General features: G+C 34.5%; 1 protein-coding gene across 5 annotated transcripts in view; it reads left to right on the forward strand.

The window, feature by feature from the left end:
* LOC143230809 (protein croquemort-like) overlaps positions 1-19039 on the forward strand; it is a 71162-nt gene that overhangs the window by 20143 nt on the left and 31980 nt on the right. For all 5 annotated transcript variants that reach the window (XR_013016636.1, XM_076464975.1, XM_076464976.1 and 2 more), the window contains exons 3-5: positions 3511-3652; positions 13133-13333; positions 17333-17424. Coding sequence is in view for 4 of the 5 variants with exons in the window: in XM_076464975.1 (XP_076321090.1) it covers positions 3511-3652; positions 13133-13333; positions 17333-17424 (435 nt within the window). In the remaining variant the exon portion in view is untranslated. The remainder of the gene's footprint in view (positions 1-3510; positions 3653-13132; positions 13334-17332; positions 17425-19039) is intronic.

Here is a 19039-nt window from a genome sequence, read left to right on the forward strand (position 1 = left end):
AAAATACTTGTGTGTTGTTATTTATTAATTGCCATTTGTATTTACAATCACCACAAGTGAATCATTTTAAAAATGCACGAACCGAGCAGTTTCGTCCAGCCTTTCAGCACGTGCATTTTTTACGTAAGCGTCCGTCATCTTAACGTCCTTCTGCAAGAAATGTTTCATTTTCACTTCATTATCTACTCTTGACCTATATAAGCATTTGGTACAACATAATTTTACAACAGCAATATAGCTCTCTCTCTTCGAGAACTTGTAACAATAACTTTTATACTGTTACCCAGAAAATATGTGTAGGAACTGAGAAGTAGAGACTGAGTCATGTTTTCCTTCTCCCCCTGTACTTCAGTGACGTCATTAACAGCTAACGCACATAAAATAATAACAGAAAAGCGCTATGAAATGCGATACCAGTAGGTTTCGCGTTTCGCCTTAGATCGAACGGGTTTACAGGTGTCTTAAATTACACGATACGTAAGAACGTTTATGAATTTAATTTAAAGTCGCGGGCTTCTTATTTTAGACGAAAGCATTCGGTGCATATGTATAGGTAAACTAATAACTTTTGAGTTTCATGTGTCATAGAGACATCAATACTGTGTACATAAGATACATGAACATAAAATTTGACCTATATGTAACTCAAATAAATGTGCTTGAGTGTTAGTATCTCGACCATGGCAAATGGAAAAGAAAGTATTAATTAAAATTTAGAAATAACCGTGATGTGTCACATAAACAGCGTCTTTAACAAACCGACGTATCGAACATATGCTGGGGCGTACGTTCTTTTTTTTTTTTTTTTTTAGTTTGCGCTGTAACTGAACCCTAGATAATAACCCTTCTTACGTTTTTCCATTTCTCACAGTGTGTTAAATTTTGTCCACTGTCCGTATTTTTAATTCACGCACACTTTTCATGCCACATGCAGTTTACGAGTGGTAAAACTCGTATATTTTCACTAGCTTCATTTATGCATGATCGAACTAGTAGTCCGCGTTCACAATACAGTTCCACACACATAATCCAATATTTTACAAACAAACTTCTTTTAAAATAGAGTTAAGTTTGGGTCTGGGATTCAGTTAACCTAGTACTGTTTGTCCTGTAAATTGCTTATTTATGATGTTTAGATGGTACAAGTACTTAGGGCTTGGTTCATCATGTATTATGTAACTCTGTAGTTTGCTCATTAGCTTATTTTTATTAGTAGTTTTGTTATAATATTGAAGCTAGTTATCCAGGAGTCTGTCTGGTAGTGATAGCTGTGTAGAAATTCTGAGTTATTTTATCGCTTTTGTTGAAGTATAGTTTTGTATTTACTGTAGTTTTTATGTGTTTTTTTATACATTTATCATCTTATACAGGCGTATTTTACGACTGGTCATTTGTATGTTCTGTAAATTTTTAATGTGTTTTCAGGTGAAACTGTTTGTTGCCAATCAGGTTTCTCAGGAAACTAACTCTTTTTCAAATTCTGTTTTTTTATGCTATTAACATGTGGTATTCGGTTAATTTTGAGTCATATATAATTCCTAAGGGTTTTGCTGATGTTTCTACCTGTAAGAAAGTCCGATCTAGATATAAATGTGGTTTTAATTACATGTCAAATGGGCCAGGTGAGTTAAGGCGTTTGACTCGTAATCCGAGGGGCGTGGGTTCGAATCCCCATTGCACTAAACATGTTCGCCCTTTCAGCCGTGGGACGTTATAATGTGATGGTCAATCCCACTATTCGTTGGTAAAAGAGTAGCCCAGGAGTTGGAGGTGGGTGGTGATGACTAGCTGTCTTCCCTCTATGGTGGGCAGAGCACAGATAGCCCATTGTGTAGCTTTGTGCTTAATTCAAAACAACAACAACAACCTTCCCTCTAGTCTTACACTACTAAATTAGAAACGGCTGACCTTGATAGCCCTTGAGTAGCTTTGCGCGAAATTACAAAACCAAACAAGCAATTGTTAAGCATACCAGACAATACGATGGATTAGAATAGCAAAATGTGCTTGGCAAATTTTTATTAAGATCCTTGATTTAGTAGAAAGGTAAACAGTCAGTAGCAGCACACACAACCTTCATGGCTACTTGAAGGCTGGTTTCACAGCCACTCTTATGAAGTGAAAGTGTCAAATGTTACGTCGATTCCTTATAAAGTAACTGTTTAGTCAGTTTTGCCCTATCTTTTATATCCGAGCAGAATATCGCCTAGTGGTTAATGTGTTCGAAGTCTCAATCCGAGAATTAATGGTTTGCGTCCCACTGCTGTACAAAAAATCGCATTTCATAGTTTCGCACTCTGAGTGCATTATATCAGAGGCGAGCAAATCCTGCTGTTTGATTAGAATAGCTCAAGAACTGGCAGTGGGTGCTATTGACTGGTAACGGCTAAATGCGATAAATATGAGTAGCTTTATATGAACAAGCTGCTGAACAAAAAAACAAGTTGATATCTTATAAGGCACAGTCAAGGTCGTTTAGTCTAACGCTGTATCTCTACACTAAACATAACATAAGCTATACATTTATTAATTTTGTTGCTAGCTCTAATTAAACACATTTTATCAATTCTTTGCTCCTTTTAGAGTCAACGTCTTTTGAGAGTCCAGAGGTGAAGGACAACGTAAAGATATTTCAGTTGAATTTTGTTTACTAGCAATCCAAACTTTAACCGTCGTGAAACGAAATAGAATTCAAGTGTACGGGCTTGACGATTTCATCATCTTTTATTTATGCCAAGTGCAAATATAAAATACACATAAAACAATACTTTGACACCAAACAAATACAAAGATCAAAGAGAACAACTTGGGTCTCGAAATGAAGATACACTTAGAAACGTCACTTCTATACGTTTTACAACACAGTCTCCTGTTAACCATATACCTTAGATCTGAACTAGTTTTTCTTTTCGTCAGTTCAAGCTTATCACACTAATTTCAATGTGCTTTATACATATATTATATATATATATAATTCAGTATATTGAGTTTCACATATGAAAACTTATTTTGAACATCTCTCAAGAGTATATTTTAAACAGACCAATTGTAACACTTTGCTTGGAGAGACTTTGGCTCAGGCATGAGTTATGGCTGGCCTATCTGAATTGTGAATCCTAGGATTCGTGGTTTTTGTTCAGCTACTGTCAAAAAAGTGCTCCGCACTTTGGAACCGTGGTTACATTATGAGAGTGAAGGTCAAATCCCATTATATGAAATGGACCAAGAGCTGGTTATTCATACTGTTACCCTTTCTGCTCAACCTCCAGTGTAACAGTTCACTGAGGACGGTAAAGCGCAGACATATTCTTGTGTAGCTTTGCGCAAAAAAGCCTGACTAATAAAAAAATCTATCGACTAACAGTCGTTACTGATTAATTTTAATTTATGAGGATTGTTTTGTATCTTCGACCGTATTGTGTTAATCTTTGGTTTCTCCACGTCTTATAAAATGTTTACATTATTTTAAAAATGTATTAACTGCTAAATGTTTGTTTTTGCTCCTGACAGAGAACATCGTTTAAAAGTAAACATCACTTGGAACAAAAACGGGACAGTCTCCTATCAGCAAATCAAGAGCTGGTATTTTGAGTCAGATCTTACAAACGGTTCTTTAGAAGATATTGTCACAACACTCAACGTTCCTGCCGTTGTAAGTATTGTATCTATTATCACACTTATTGTAATTGCTCTAAGTGTTGTATCTATTGCAATTCTTATTGTTCTTAGTATTGTAAGTATCGTATCTATCGCCACCATTAGTGTACGTATTGCTCTAAGTATTGTATCTATTGTCACTCTTATTGTTCTTAGTATTGTAGATATTGTATCAACTATTACAGTTAGGGTACATGTTGCTCTAAGTATCGTATCTATTGTCACTCTCATTCTTTTTAGTATTGTAAGTACTGTATCAACTGGCATTGTTAATGTTCTTATTGTAATTAGTAGTTTACTTATTGTTACTCTTGTTGCTCTTATTGTCGTAGTTATTGCATTTACTGTTTTTTTATGTTCTTTTATTGCTGTTAGTACTTTATCTGTCACTATTCTTCACAAGCTATTGTCGTAAACATTGAATTTACCGTCATTGTTAGCCTTCCTATTGCTTTGCATATTGTATTAATATTTATATTATTCCAAGTAATGCATATGTTGTACCTCATAACGTCATTATTGTTTCATGCCACCCTTAATATTCTTGTTTAAAGTGCTATGTCTATGGTCACCCTTACTGTTATTGTTTTAAATACAGTAACTATTATCCATCTTAATGTTCTTGTTTTAAATTCTATATCCTTTCTTACCCTTAATGTTCTTAATTGCTGCATCCGTCGTGATTTTTTATATTGACGTTATGTATAATAATGTTCTACATTCTGCATGCACAAACAATTATTCATATCAATTGTTGTACATTTTCTAGATAAAACTAATATTGTATACAACATAAATCTCATTGTGATTGTTTTCTTTTAAACAGTGTAGCTGTTTTAAGCGCTAGTACTTTTGCTGTTGTAAAGCATTATTCCTGGTAGTGCATGTGTTGTTATTTTGTCGTTATCAACTGTTCAAGTGTTAAATTATTGTAACTATTACCATTATCAATCAGTTTCTTTGTTGTTAAACAGTGTAAGTTATGTAGCTATAATTTTCTTTGCTGTTTGTAATTGCGAGTATTGTAACTATTATCTCTATCATTTTCTTCAATGTTTAATCTAATAAGAATTGTACTTTTAGCCACTAAATTTTTTTCGTTGTTCACTATTATACCAAGTGTACATATTATCGTAATAATTTCATTCATTATTTACTTCTGTTATCATTGTGGTCACTACTACTAGCACACCCCTCGTTACTCAATATTTTAAGTGTTCTAACTATTACCATTATGAATCAGTTCTTTTGTTGTTAAACATTATAACTACTGTAGTTGTTAGCACTGTTACTTGATTTACTATTTTCTGCTATAGATATTCTTAGTATTACCTGTATCATTATCTTAGATATCCAGTATCGCGTCCTAACTATTACCATCATCGTTTTATTCATTGTTCAGTATTGTACGTGGTGTAACTATTCCCACTATTGTTTTCTTCAGCGTTCTGTACTGCAGCTCTCACTTCTATCATAATCTTTGTATTGTAGTTAATACCTATTTCATTATTGTTCGTTTTAATATTAACATTTTTTATTATTTGTGCTCTTTGTGAATTCTCGTATCAAAATCAAACAAATTAACCTCATTGTGCTCTTTGTGAATTCTCGTATCACAATAAAACAAATTAACCTCATTGTGCTCTTTGTGAAATCTCGTATCACAATAAAACAAATTAACCTCATTGTATCATATTTTAGTGACGACCTTAATGCTCCCCGCTCGTACAGCGGTATGTCTACGGATTTACAACGCTAAAATCAGGGGTTCGATTATCCTCGGTGTGTTCAGAAGATAGCCCGATGTGGCTTTGTTATAAAAAAAAAACACACGCACACGGCCCTAGCATAAAAAGAAGTTAACTCATATGACCATGTTCGAGCAAGTAAATAGATAAATGCTCTATTTATATTTATATCCCCCTAGTGGCACAGTGGTAATCTGAGGACTTACACGCTAGAAACCGAGTTTCAATACTCGTGGTGGGCAGAGCACACACATGCCAGTGTGTCGCTTTAAACTTAACTACAAACAAACTTTAAGTTTATGAAAAGTAATAAAAAGTTGAGATAAAGCAGTCACGCAATAAAAGTTAAGGTCATGTGAGAGAGAGGACGATTATGGGGCGGATCAAGGTTTTTAGAAATAATGAAGATCCAACTCTTAGAGTAGAATATGTTTCCTGATATATAAGCCAAGTTCTAATAATTCATATGATTTCTTAACTGAATTTAATTAATGAAATTAATGTAATGCTATTGATTGAAGAAATAGTAATTACAAGGGATATACCTTTCCAATTTCCATTAACGATAGATACAAAATAATTACTGTTTATTTTTAGAGCTTCTCTAACCCCCTAGATCCCCTACGTTTCCACAATAAACTAAAGAAGTAAATACTTACCTAGAAAGTTTTTATCAGGGGTTAAAATCCAAAATATATTTCAGCTTTCATAACTTGGAAAATAATATGAATATTATTAAGTTGTCATCATATTAAATAACGCAAAAAACATAATAAACATCTGTAGCTGAGATGAAGAAAAACGTATTCTTCATCCATTAGATCAACGAGTAGTCAGAGCTTTGCTGAAATTGGGTTAACGCAGAGAGGGCGCTTGTGAAAAAAACGAGCACTTACACACAGAGGTCATTATATTTTACCGTAGATAAGAACTTGAGATGTGCAGAAAAAACAGTAATTATTCTTATTGTGCCTAAAAAGCAAATGCATCAAACACATAAAAAGACTCGTTAAAAGTATTTTTTTTACAAAAATATAATAAGAAATTCAACAAACCAATCGTAAATTCCTATATGTTTATGTATATATATATAAGTGTAATAAGAAGATATAAGACACTACAGCAGGTACATAATACTTTTGTGAGAAAATGTAACTAATATTGCGAAAAATTCCGGTATGTACGAAAACCAGCGTTGAAATTAGGATTTTATATCATATAAACGGCCCGGCATGGCCAGGTGGGTTAAGGCGTGCGACTCGCAATTTGTGCGTCGCGGGCTCACATCTCCGTAGTACCAAAGATGCTCGCCTTTTCAGCCGTGGGGGCTATATAATGTGACGGTCAATCCCCCTATTCTTTAGTAAAAGAGTTGGCGGTGGGTGGTGATGACTAGCTGCTTTCCCTGTAGTCTTACACTGCTAAATTAGGGACGGCTAGCGTAGATAGCCCTCGAGTAACTTTGCGCGAGTTTAAAAAACAAACATATAGGAACAGCTCGATCGAGTTCTAAAAACATATAGTTTTATATATATTCCCGTTATCTAATAAAAATATAACAAATTAACAATATTTTCAAGGGGATCAGTTTTTTGTCCTCCCCTTCTATAAAGATAACACGAAACTACATACAGATAATGCAATTTTAAAGAAAGTTAACAAAGTGAATGTAATTTAAAAAAGGCTAATGACCCGTAAAAAACTAAACACATTGTAAAAGTGGACGATTTCATTAGTTTCAATGACACTTTCCAAAGTTAACGAGATACTAGAAGTGAAAATAAGTCTAAACAAATACCATCACTGAAAGTCATAGTAATTGTATGAGAATAACAAGTGGCATGTAAAATGAGTGTGAAACTGCTCACACATTGATTCTTCTCATGCAGAAAACAAGAGTGGCAAAAATACTATGGCTAATGAGGAGCCATGTTAGGACGACTTTCTTCTTCTGCAAACTAAAAGATAATCAGCGAAATTAGATTTGCTCTGACGAAAAACTTGTTTAGATGCTGTTCGCCCCAGATCGTCTGAAAACTGACTTGAAATTTTATCTTGATCAAATGCTTGAAGTCAATATATGGACTACACAAAGACTTAATGTTCCAGTGAGTGGGGGATATTTGGCAATGGTGTCACCAAGTCCGATCCCGTAGATACGGATGTAATCAGAAACCCAAAATAACTAGACATAAAAAAGCCGAAGGGGCTTATCATTTCTTAATATCCAAGGGAATTTGGGTGAGAACCAATGCTGAGTAATTTCATGACCTCAAAAGAGCTACGTGAGTCAGTATAGATACTATAGATGGAATAAAAGGATGTTGATACTCAGGTATATCTAACTTCTGCAGGTAACTCATAGAAATATTAGAAGTAAAGATGGTAAACAAACTATGGTGGATGAGCTGATCATTAGACTCCATGATGTCATTCAATATAAGACCCATCCTAACCGTCTTTGCCTGAATAAAAAGGAACAAAGTGTAGGTTAGGAAACCATATATTTGCAAAAAGCAGACCCATCCCCACAGAAACATAAATGCATGAATACATATTGACAGGTGAAATGCCATATCAGTATTCAAAGCTTCGTAGTAGATTATGAAATAAATTGCAAGAATTGGAAATAAAAAGGGGTTTATATTGTTCCTTGTACAAACTCTGGAGTGAAGTAATGCAAAAAAATCAATTTCTTTTTGCAAAATGCAAAAATATTAAAGAGTGTGATATTATCTCTGAATACTTCATTCTTGTGTAATGGATCTGAATAGTGCTGGTCGTATATAGACCCAAGATTCAACTAAACACTGTAAATAGAAATGGATAGATTACAAGAAACCTATATAATTAATGTTCAGTTTGTTACACGTTCACGTGTCTTTATCAAGACAAAAAGCGATTTAAAACAATATGAAATGACTCTCTATATTCTTGTCGAATGATTTCGTACGTAGTTGACAGCTATCTACAGAAACCACACTGAGTCATCAAGAAGATTTCCTGTGACAAAACATGTATTGACTGCTCGTTTCTAAACTTTATAAATATAGTTATTCAAAGTAATAAATATTTAATTAAAAGGAATCTTATGATATTTTATGGGGCTTCGGAAAAAAAGCTTCGTGTAATAAATTTAGACACTACACTTCCAAACAAATCCAGTTTTTAAAAAAGTAGAAGAATATTGAGAAAGTCTGGACTTAAGTGGTGCAGCATCCTGTAACGAATGTCATCTGGTCCAACAAATGTGTTGCTATATTGATCTTATGCAAGTTTAAATTCCACCAGAATGAATAGTGTATTATAACTGTGAAGACAGTTGGGTTTGTCACCCAGTGGCTCAGCGGTAAATTTGTTAGCTTACGACTCTAAAGGTCAAGCTTATATACCCGTGGAGGGCAAAGTACATATAACCCATTGTGAAGCTTTGTGCTTAACTACAAAATGAAGTGCGTTGAAATGGTGGAGTTCTTCTGACCTGTATCTGGAAGTTTCTTAAATCGGTATGAAAATTACTCTTCACAAATATTAGAAATACCTGGATAATTATTACTTGGTCAATAAGAAGATTGAATATATATTTTTCTTTCACCATTTGAATTTTATCCCAAAAGACCTAGGAACAGTTGAAGGAAGAGATACTGATAGATTATTTAACGTATGATCTACCAGAATCTAGTTTTAGCTTTCTGGAAGTCACTAAAAGATGGATATTTGCAACAATTTCCCAGACTCACTTCTAACTATTAGGGGCCGTCAAATATCCACCATGGACGAAGATACCATAGAAAATGTGCCGAGGTTTCTAGAACGGTAAGCACAACTAACTGGATAATATAATTGCTTATTGCCTGTGTGAACTCATTAACTCTTAGGCTACTCTTTTACCAACGAATAGTGGGATTGACCTTCACATTATAATTGTGCCGCACTTGAAAGGGCAAGCATGTTTGTTGTGATGAGTATTCAAACCTGCGACCCTTAGATTATGAGTCAAGCACTCTAACCACCTGGCCATGCGGGGAGTAGCTCAGATGTTACATTATTATGAGAGTAGATTCATAAAACAGCTGGTGCGCTTTGATTGGATATCAACGACAAACTCGGACACAGGAATATTAAGAAATAAAAAGTTCCCCCTTAGTGAGAACTTATCTCGAGGATTCAAAGTAGTATGAAGGTTACTTCAGTAAGTATATCCTCAATAATGCTTGACTTCACGAAGAGTTAACTGTTTTCTGACCGTGACTTTTCGACCAACAGGTGCCAGATCATAATGTCTTTTTTCTCTAAACAATCTTCTTTGTAAAATAGAGATATCGCAAAGAAAGAGATACGTTTCTGAATGAAGTTGCATAATGAGAAACCGAAATAAAAAGATGTCTCGATTGTGTGCATACAAAGTCAAGAGTACTTGGTAGTTTAGAAATTTTAAATAAAAAATCCGTAGAAAAAGGAGAACAGTTGAATGCGCAATTACTGGTCATAAGCTTTTTTTCACTGCATAAGAAAATATACAAAGTGCTTAAAGAAGCGACTAATTTATAACAGAAAGAGAAAGATACTGGTTAGTTGTTTTCACGCGTCAGAATGCTAAGTGTGTGGTAAAAGTAGTAAATCACGTGTATTTTTGTGTTTATTATCATTATGTTTTAAACTTGAATATCATGCTGGGAAAAAACAGAAACGTGTGTGTCCAATTCTTTCCTTTAAATTTCTTTTTAGCAGATTGTGCATTTTTGTAGATAAGTACAAATCTACTGAATGGGCTATCTGCGCTGTACCCACCATGCGAACTATAGCCTGGTTTTCTAGTGTTATTTCACTCTGGGATGGGGACTATGCTTTTATAATATTGAAAATGAAGAACTGATAAGCAATAGAGTTTTAAGTTTTGTAAATTATGAGTTCATTTCTTTTTTAATTTATTACAAATACAATTGTGAATATTTAACTTTTCATATCTGACCTATATTTTACATGGATCATTTTAATAACGCTTCAAACTAAATATATTATATTATATTATATTATATTATATTATATTATATTATATTATATTATATTATATTATATTATATTATATTATATTATATTATATTATATTATATTATATTATACTACAAGTATATATTAAAACAAAACATTAGAAACTATCGTCTATTCTAGAAATTATCTAAAAATTCTGTTTATAGCCTTTTCACGTATGACTAATTGACGAACCCGTTTAACGCACGGGGAAGACTTACGGACGCCATGGGTGACATGAGTGTCAGATTCTAAAGCTAACATGAGATGCCTAAGGTTATATAATGTTTTTGGAAACAACGGAGCCAGCCAAGTTAAGATAAACCAGAAACTTCACAATCTTTCACTCTAACAGCAGGTATCCCGGAAGGGTCTGCGCTCAGCCCAACCCTATACAATGTATTCGTTAATGACAGACCCTTCTTCCCTTCCTTAATATACATCTTTACGTATCAGTATGCAGACAACAACAATGCCATTAGAGCACATCGAGTAACGCTAACACAGTTATTTTCCGTGTTCATCTTCACTTAACACAGTCTCCGAATAGTGTAACAAATGGTGGGTTGTTCTCAATTCGTCAAAAACGCAAGCCATAGCATTCCACAAACTTGTAAACAAGGCCCAAGAGAAATTCAGAAACCTCAAGTTAACACTACACAGCATACCTATCAAGTTCACCAACACGATTAAGCTTTAAGGGTTTACTTTCTTATTTAATTTATCTTAATATGAACATCATTAACCGCGACAGCACACGAGACAATTACCTGAAATGAATTGCTAGCATCAGTAAGGGTTGCTCCGCCAAATCCATTATAACTATATCCAGAGCATACATCAGATCTCTCATAGAGTGCAGTAATACCCCTATATGCAACATGCCCAGGAACTTATACAAATAATTACACATACACAATCTACAAAATAAAACCATCAAAGTGACATATAGACCCCCGAATTATGCACCCCGAATTTACCTCTACTCACTAGCCCAACTCCCGACTTTTGTTTGTTTGTTTGTTTTGAATTTCGCGCAAAGCTACTCGAGGGCTATCTGCGCTAGCTGTTCTTAATTTAGCAGTGTAAGACTAGAGAGAAGGCAGATAGTCGTCATCACCCACCGCCAACTCTTCGGATGCTTTTTACCAACGAATAGTGGGATTGACTGTAACATTATAACGCCCGCACGGCTGAAAGGGCGAGCATGTGTGGTGCAACTAGAATTCAAACCCGCGACCCTCGGATTACGAGTTGAACGCCTTAACACACTTGGCCATGCCAGGCCCTCCCGACTTTTAAAAGAACATCTCACCAAACTAGCCACTAGCTATTTTAAACGTTCACAAACAAGAAAATTCGCTTCTGTCGCTTCCACCCGTGCTTCATGGGTCATGTGCATATCCCCCTTCAACACGATTAACAGTATCACAGCCTCAATATAAACCTACTTTACGTGCATACTAATATTCCTTTTATTTTTCAGCTTTCGGCAGTGGACAGGTTTTTTTATTTGGCACCTGTCTAGTTGAAATGTTTTTTTTCCAGGTACTCTGGATTCCTCCCCAACAAAATTTTTTCTGCCATTGGATCTATTGATTTATGGCCCTGAAAACGACCGTTTCCTTTACTTTATCCCAGAGGCTACTCTAAGTGTATTCCTCCTGTTACATCTACTTAACAGCGTACTACAGTTCGCATCTTTCTGCTCACCTCCGAACTGCAGGCAGCTTTCTCTGACGCTAAGTGGAACATATCCTTCTTTAACACATAAATAGTAAAATATACCCTCCAGTCAATAACCGTAACTACCTTAGCCTTCTCGTTGAGATCCCTAACCTGTTGTTTGCCCAACATCTTAAAATCCGCGTGTGGGGCTTGAGAGAAACCACAATTTCTTAGTGCCCCTGGTTGTTTTGCAGGCACTTCGTGGCCTGTCAGACTTATAAACCTAAAAGACTACCACGTTAGTTGGTTAGTACCAGTCATTTATAAGCAGATGCTATAAATCTAGCTATCATACAATGGTTTAAATATCATTGTTGTTCGTTATACACTACAGTTCTCATAGTTAGGCACCATTTGATCTCAAATCGTGCAGTTTGATGAAGAGAAATCTAAATTCCCACTGTGTTTTAGACTATTATTTGTCATATTAAAAACATGTAGGTTCAAACAAGTAAAAAAATTAAAAACTTAATGACTCAAGCACCATCGAAAATCAAACACGTTTTTCTTTGATGTTGTTATTATTTGGTGCTTTCGACTTTAATGGTATCTTATGCGACGCAAGGATTAAATGATCGGTTCAGACGCTCCATAGTTCAAGCCAAGTGGCCCTTAATTTAGAACTGCTTGGTTAACCTAAAACGAATAGTGGAGTTGACTGTTATTTTTATAACACAATGATGTTTGAAAGTGCAACGTATTTTCGGCCTTCTGATATTCAATGTGGTATTCACACCTAGATAAACTTCTTTCTTTTCAAAAACGTTAATTCTTACTACCCTTAGGAAGAAGTTCCACCTTCCACAAGCACTCAAGTCATCAGGTTCGTTTAACTGTGATATATTGTTCATTCGCAGCCATGATGTTCATTCACCCGGTATTATAAAAATGATGTGTTTCGTGTAACGAATCAAAAATAGTAAAATTATAAAAGGCAGCTTTATTTATAAGTTTTTATGTTATTCTAGGCAGCCTCGAATATGTACAGATATTCACCAGAAATATTCTACAGGTATGCCATTGACCAGATGCTCATATTAACCAATAGCTCGTGGTTTGTAAGGAAACCAGTTCGAGAACTTTTATTCGAAGGATATTCAGATAGATTGATTGAAGAGGCACAAACGTTATCTCCTCTACCATATGACAAATTTGGTTGGTTTTATGGGGTAAGACATTTACAAATATTTAAGTCTATAAAGATGTACACCTACATTTTAAGGTGTGTTTTTCTGAAATGCTAAAAGATAAAAATCATATCAGATTTAGATCAAGTAGAAAAAAGCTTCTTAAGTTCCAGGTATGTTTTTACTTAGTGAAATATAACTTATAGTTTACTACTAGAAAAAGTAAAATAAACAAATCCGTAAGTGCAAACAAAATTATCTCTAAATGCTGGCAAAATCTAGACGAGACAAGATAATGAATAAAAAGTAGCATCCGATCTATTACTGACAAAAACTAGACGAGACAATGTCATGAATAGTGAATTAACATCATATCTACTACTAAGAAAAAACTAGACGAGACAAAGTAACGACTAGTGACATTACATCGTGTCTAAAAAGAGGTGAGACCAGGTAATGAGTAGAGAATAACATCGTGTATACCACTGACAAGATACCAGACGAAAAAATGTAACAAGACATCATGTTTGCTATTGGCGAGAAACGATACCAGAAATTCTGATCTTTTCTGTTCATGGACTGCCTGAATATTCTTTGTTATATATTACAGCGAACCATACAACATATAATAAACTACACTGCCGTTTCTTTTCTGTAATTATGTAACCTATCCACGAATCATCTGAATCAAAAGTCCGTATTACGAATGGGTTTCGGACCACAGATTGAGAGTCTTTTCAACCAGATAAAACAAAACACAGAGTGCATAGAATACTTTGTTAGTTACTGAAAAGAAACTCGTTGGAACTGAATAAGACATACAAATATGGCGTTCTGTCTATAACAAACATGAGGGAAAAAAAACAAGGGGTGGGTAAAAGGCACAATAACATGTTTATTTGATAAGAAGGGAGATGAAGCAAAGTACAGAACAATGTCTTATCTAGCGCTGTTTCGGACCACAGATTGAGAGTCTTTTCAACCAGATAAAACAAAACACAGAGTGCATAGAATACTTTGTTAGTTACTGAAAAGAAACTCGTTGGAACTGAATAAGACATACAAATATGGCGTTCTGTCTATAACAAACATGAGGGGGAAAAAAAAAACAAGGGGTGGGTAAAAGGCACAATAACATGTTTATTTGATAAGAAGGGAGATGAAGCAAAGTACAGAACAATGTCTTATCTAGCGCTTAGGATCAGCAGTTGTTTGATTATGATGTTATTTTCATGTTTATTGTCTGTAATGAAAGGCAGTAATAACAATCAATTATTATCATTTACGAATTACGTATATCGATTCTAAATTGGAGCTATTACTATATTAAAGAACAAATTAATGGGACAAAGTCTAAGTTTTCAAAGAATTGATTTTCTTTCATGGTAATACAAATTGTTACGCACACGATCACAAAGAAACACTTACTGTTGGTTAAAAGACACAAGATCGCGCACTTTCTTTTAGATACAGGTGATATATAGACTAAAATCAAAATACATTTGTTCACTTTCTAAGGAAAGGCTACTGTTGTATATGAAATACTTAAAAATCATCAACTCATTTCCTTTAAATAGATGAACAATAGTTAATCAAACTTTATCACCGAAGCTCACAAAAAGATAAGCAAAATCGGGAAGCCTGTTGCCAAGCCATCAGTCTCTACATAGGTTTTACTGTTTGACTTAAAATTAGGTTGTTTTAATGTGTGTTTTGAAAGAATTTTTAACAACAGTTTACTGAGAAACGTACTGAACAGAATAATTAATTCACAAATACAAAACCAGCAACTTTTACGGTAGAAAATTTCTGATTTTAACAATTAAAACATTTTAATCCAGAATATGGAGTCACATTCATTTAAAGTTACATTCAAAAAGGTTACTGTCTTTTTCCGAATGCTTTAAGACTGGGTGTTGCAGGAGATATATTGGCAACACCAATTTGATTACAGTCCTGTCCTGCCACCCCAAGTGACACAGTGGTATGTCTGTGGACCTAAACGCTAGAAACCTGGTTTTGATACCGTGGTGGCAAAGCACAGACAGCCCATTGTTTAGCTTTGTGCTTAACTTTAAACAAAGAGTCCTGGTCTTAGCATTTTAAATCTATGAATTAAAAGAGACATTTTGATGACACAGTTTGGTTACAGTCATGTCCTGAACATTTTAGCCTATGTACCACAGAAGATATGTTGACGACACAGTTTGACTACAGTGCTGTCCTAAACGTTTCAACTTTGGAGATCACATGTGATATGCTAATAACATTTCTGTAGTTTTTAAACGGTAAACATCCCAGTATAAAGTTGACTATTTAAAATTAGTATAATAACAGTCTTTTTCTTTCGTGTTCAAGTCTCAAGGTATATTTACTAGAAAAAGGTTTCATAATTCACTTTCACCGATCATGGTGTTTGAGCAAAGAAGACGACTGAAATCACTCTTTTGTTCTTTGAGCCCAATTCCCATGAAACAAGTCTGATGGACTGCTACACACTATTACCTTAGGAAATAAACTAATCATTAGGGTTGAGATTTAGCATAGTGGTGCCGGTATGAATAACAACGTTCTGTTACACTCTGGATGTATTTCACTGTTCTAAGAGAAGCCAATACAAGAATGTCCCTTCACAACATTATATCATTATATATAAAAAGTATAATGAAATGTGCTTTTACTGTGTTTTAATTAACTAAGCTGCAAAAACAGATTTGAAAAAGTGAAATGTTGCTCATCAGAACATATCATAGCTTTCAGTCACTGAAACGTTTATTAGCTGAATGCATTTAAGGTCAGTATTTTTTCCGGACTTGTTATTGACTCTCACGTGTCAGTTGTAGTAATATTCTTTACATATTATGGTTAACATTTTTACACCATTGAATAAATTGTTTAATTCGGGTTTAGTCTGTTATCCGTTAACTTTCAATTAATATAGAAACGTCTTTTCCTACGGTCTGTTACTGACAATTTGCTTCTAAATGGTTGACATACGCTATTCGTGAAATACAGCCGGTCAAACAAAAAGACATTTTGATAACAATGCTACTATGGTGTATATACTACCTATCATGTCTGTTTCATGGATGAAGAGAACCTTGTCCTAGCTTATTATATGTCCCTCTAACAAAGGTATGTCTATATCTCTGCCCAAAAAATTGTATGACAAAAACCAATATCCATCTGTATTTTATATACAAATAAACGGTATGTGTAAGAACAGGGCTCTCATAAAATGGCCATTCAGTTTGTTTTTATGAAAATTAGTGGATTCATACACTACCGAGTAAATTATAAACCAGGATAATGAATAGTGTGTATTGATTCAATAATTATTTAACTTTTTAAGCTATTGTTTTGTGTGTAAGATAAGATTCTATAGTACCTCTCGTATTATCAGAATTAGCTACTTGTACTAACTACAGGACACAAAGTTTATAGTGTGAACAACTGCTGATTACAAAATAAAAAAGAAATAACTCAAATTTCTCTTTTTTTGATGGGTACAACCAGGGTACATTTGTTACTATAGGACAAAGTACCTTATGATAATTATTTGATATACGGCTGAAAAACCATGGTTAACATTCTAATTATAAGTTTTATTTTTTTTTGTGTATTGAGCTCGCATATTACACACATATTTCCACATTGTTTAATCTAATTTATTTTCAAGGTTGCCTTTCAGTTTTAATCGTCAATGTTGCGTACTTTTCATTAAAGGTTATTTATAAGTGTTGAATTTGGACAAATATGTGGCTCTACGTTTAAAGTCCACAAAGAGATTTTTTTTTTTACTTTTAAAAACGTAACGATGTTTGCTTGTCAAGTCCAAACTTAACTTCAGATTGTCTAAATTCCAACAAAAATTGTCTTGTCTGTTGTTAACAGAAAAAATAAAATTTTCGGTCATAGGAAGATTTCAGTCTATTCAAAACATTGAAACGTACGTATCAGTTGTATTAATTTTCGCGCCCTTTTAAATGTTAAATTTAATATTATTTACTTTGCTATACTTGTATGTTTATTTATCTACAGAAAAACAACTCGGATGATGGTATTTACAACATCTTCACAGGTGAAAAGGGAATAGAAAAATTAGCGCAGATTGATAATTGGAACCGCAGCAAGTAAGTAAATTAGTTTAGTTTGAATTTCGCGCAAAACTACACTACCCGTCCCTAATTTTGCAGTGTAAGACTAGAGGGAGGGCAGCTAGTCATCACCACCTACCGCCAACTCCTGAGCTACTCTTTTACTAACGAATAGTGGAATTGACATTCACCTTTATAACGCCCCCAAGGGTAAAATAGTGAGTATGTTTGGTGTGGCGAGGATTCGAACCAGCAACCCTTGGATTACGAGTCGAGTACCTTAACCACCTGACCATGCCGGACGTAAGTAAATTAGAATTTGTTGTTATAATTTGGGGAAGTTTTTCTCATTAAAATACAATAAAAAAATAACCAAGTAATCGAGATGTACAGTTAAGTCAGTAACGTAGCTATATTTTTAAGATCAGATATACTGTGTAGTTTTATTTGAAACATTCTTAGTAAATTCAAAACAAAGCACAGCAAAGTATGCAAGTGTTTCCATGGAAACTTTGAACTGTTTTAAGCATGTCCAACATGAAATGAAGTGGTATCTTAAGAATTAACGTGGATTTCCTTAGACAACTTTTGTTAACGTTATCTATCAGCTGTGAAAAATATTTAAACCGTAGCTGGGTTTATCAAACAAAATACTAATTATTTGGGTCCGGCATGGTCAGGAGGGTTAAGGCGTTCGACTCGTAATCCGAGAGTTGCGGGTTCGAATCCCTGTCACACCAAACATGCTCGCCCTTTCAGGCATGGGAGCGTTATAATGTTCAGCCAATCCCACTATTCGTTGGTAAAATAGTACCTCAAGAGTTGACGGTGGGTGGTGATGACTAGCTATCTTCCCTGTAGTCTTACACTGCTAAATTAGGAACGGCTAGCACAGAGAGCCATTGTGTAACCTTGCACGAAATTCAAAAGTAAACAAACAAATTAATTCTTTGTTGCTTTAAAGATCCTAAGTTTAAAATTTAAGCGAAAAATATTCTTAAGTATGGACTTAACTTAAATTATGATATACAAACAATACTGAGCAGTTTTTGAGACTTAAAATATCTTCTTTCCAATTCGCTAAAAAAACCTTAAAATTTACATCGCGAAATAATTCGGAATTTCCGATAAATACACACTAACAAAAATCTGTTTTATGTGTAAAAAATGTTCAAAATCTAATTAAATACATGTTTTAAAGGCCAAATAACTCTGAAATTATGTAATAATTGAGACTAATCTAATTAAAATCATGTCCAAACTTGTCTGGAATAGTTCGATAAGGTTTGTTTGTTTTGGAATTTTGCACGAAGTTACTCGAGGGCTATCTGTGCTAGCCGTCCCTAATTTAGCAGTGTTAAATTTGACCGTCACATTATAACGCCCCCATGGCTGGGAGGGCGAGCATATTTGGCGCGACCGGGATGCGAACCCGCGACCTTCAGATTACTACGCTAGGCCATGCCGGGCCACTTCGATAAGGACAGAGTCACATTCTTATAATTATCTTATACATTTCAAAGAAAAGTAATTATTTTGTTAGCGGATATAACACATATTATAAAGCATTAGTGCACATTCTTCATAAAATATTTGGCATTTTCAACTAGAATGACACTTTATTAGACCCGTGGCTAGACAGACAGATCAT

This window comes from Tachypleus tridentatus, chromosome 10, assembly GCF_004210375.1.
Source record: "Tachypleus tridentatus isolate NWPU-2018 chromosome 10, ASM421037v1, whole genome shotgun sequence".
Lineage (NCBI taxonomy): Eukaryota > Metazoa > Arthropoda > Merostomata > Xiphosura > Limulidae > Tachypleus > Tachypleus tridentatus.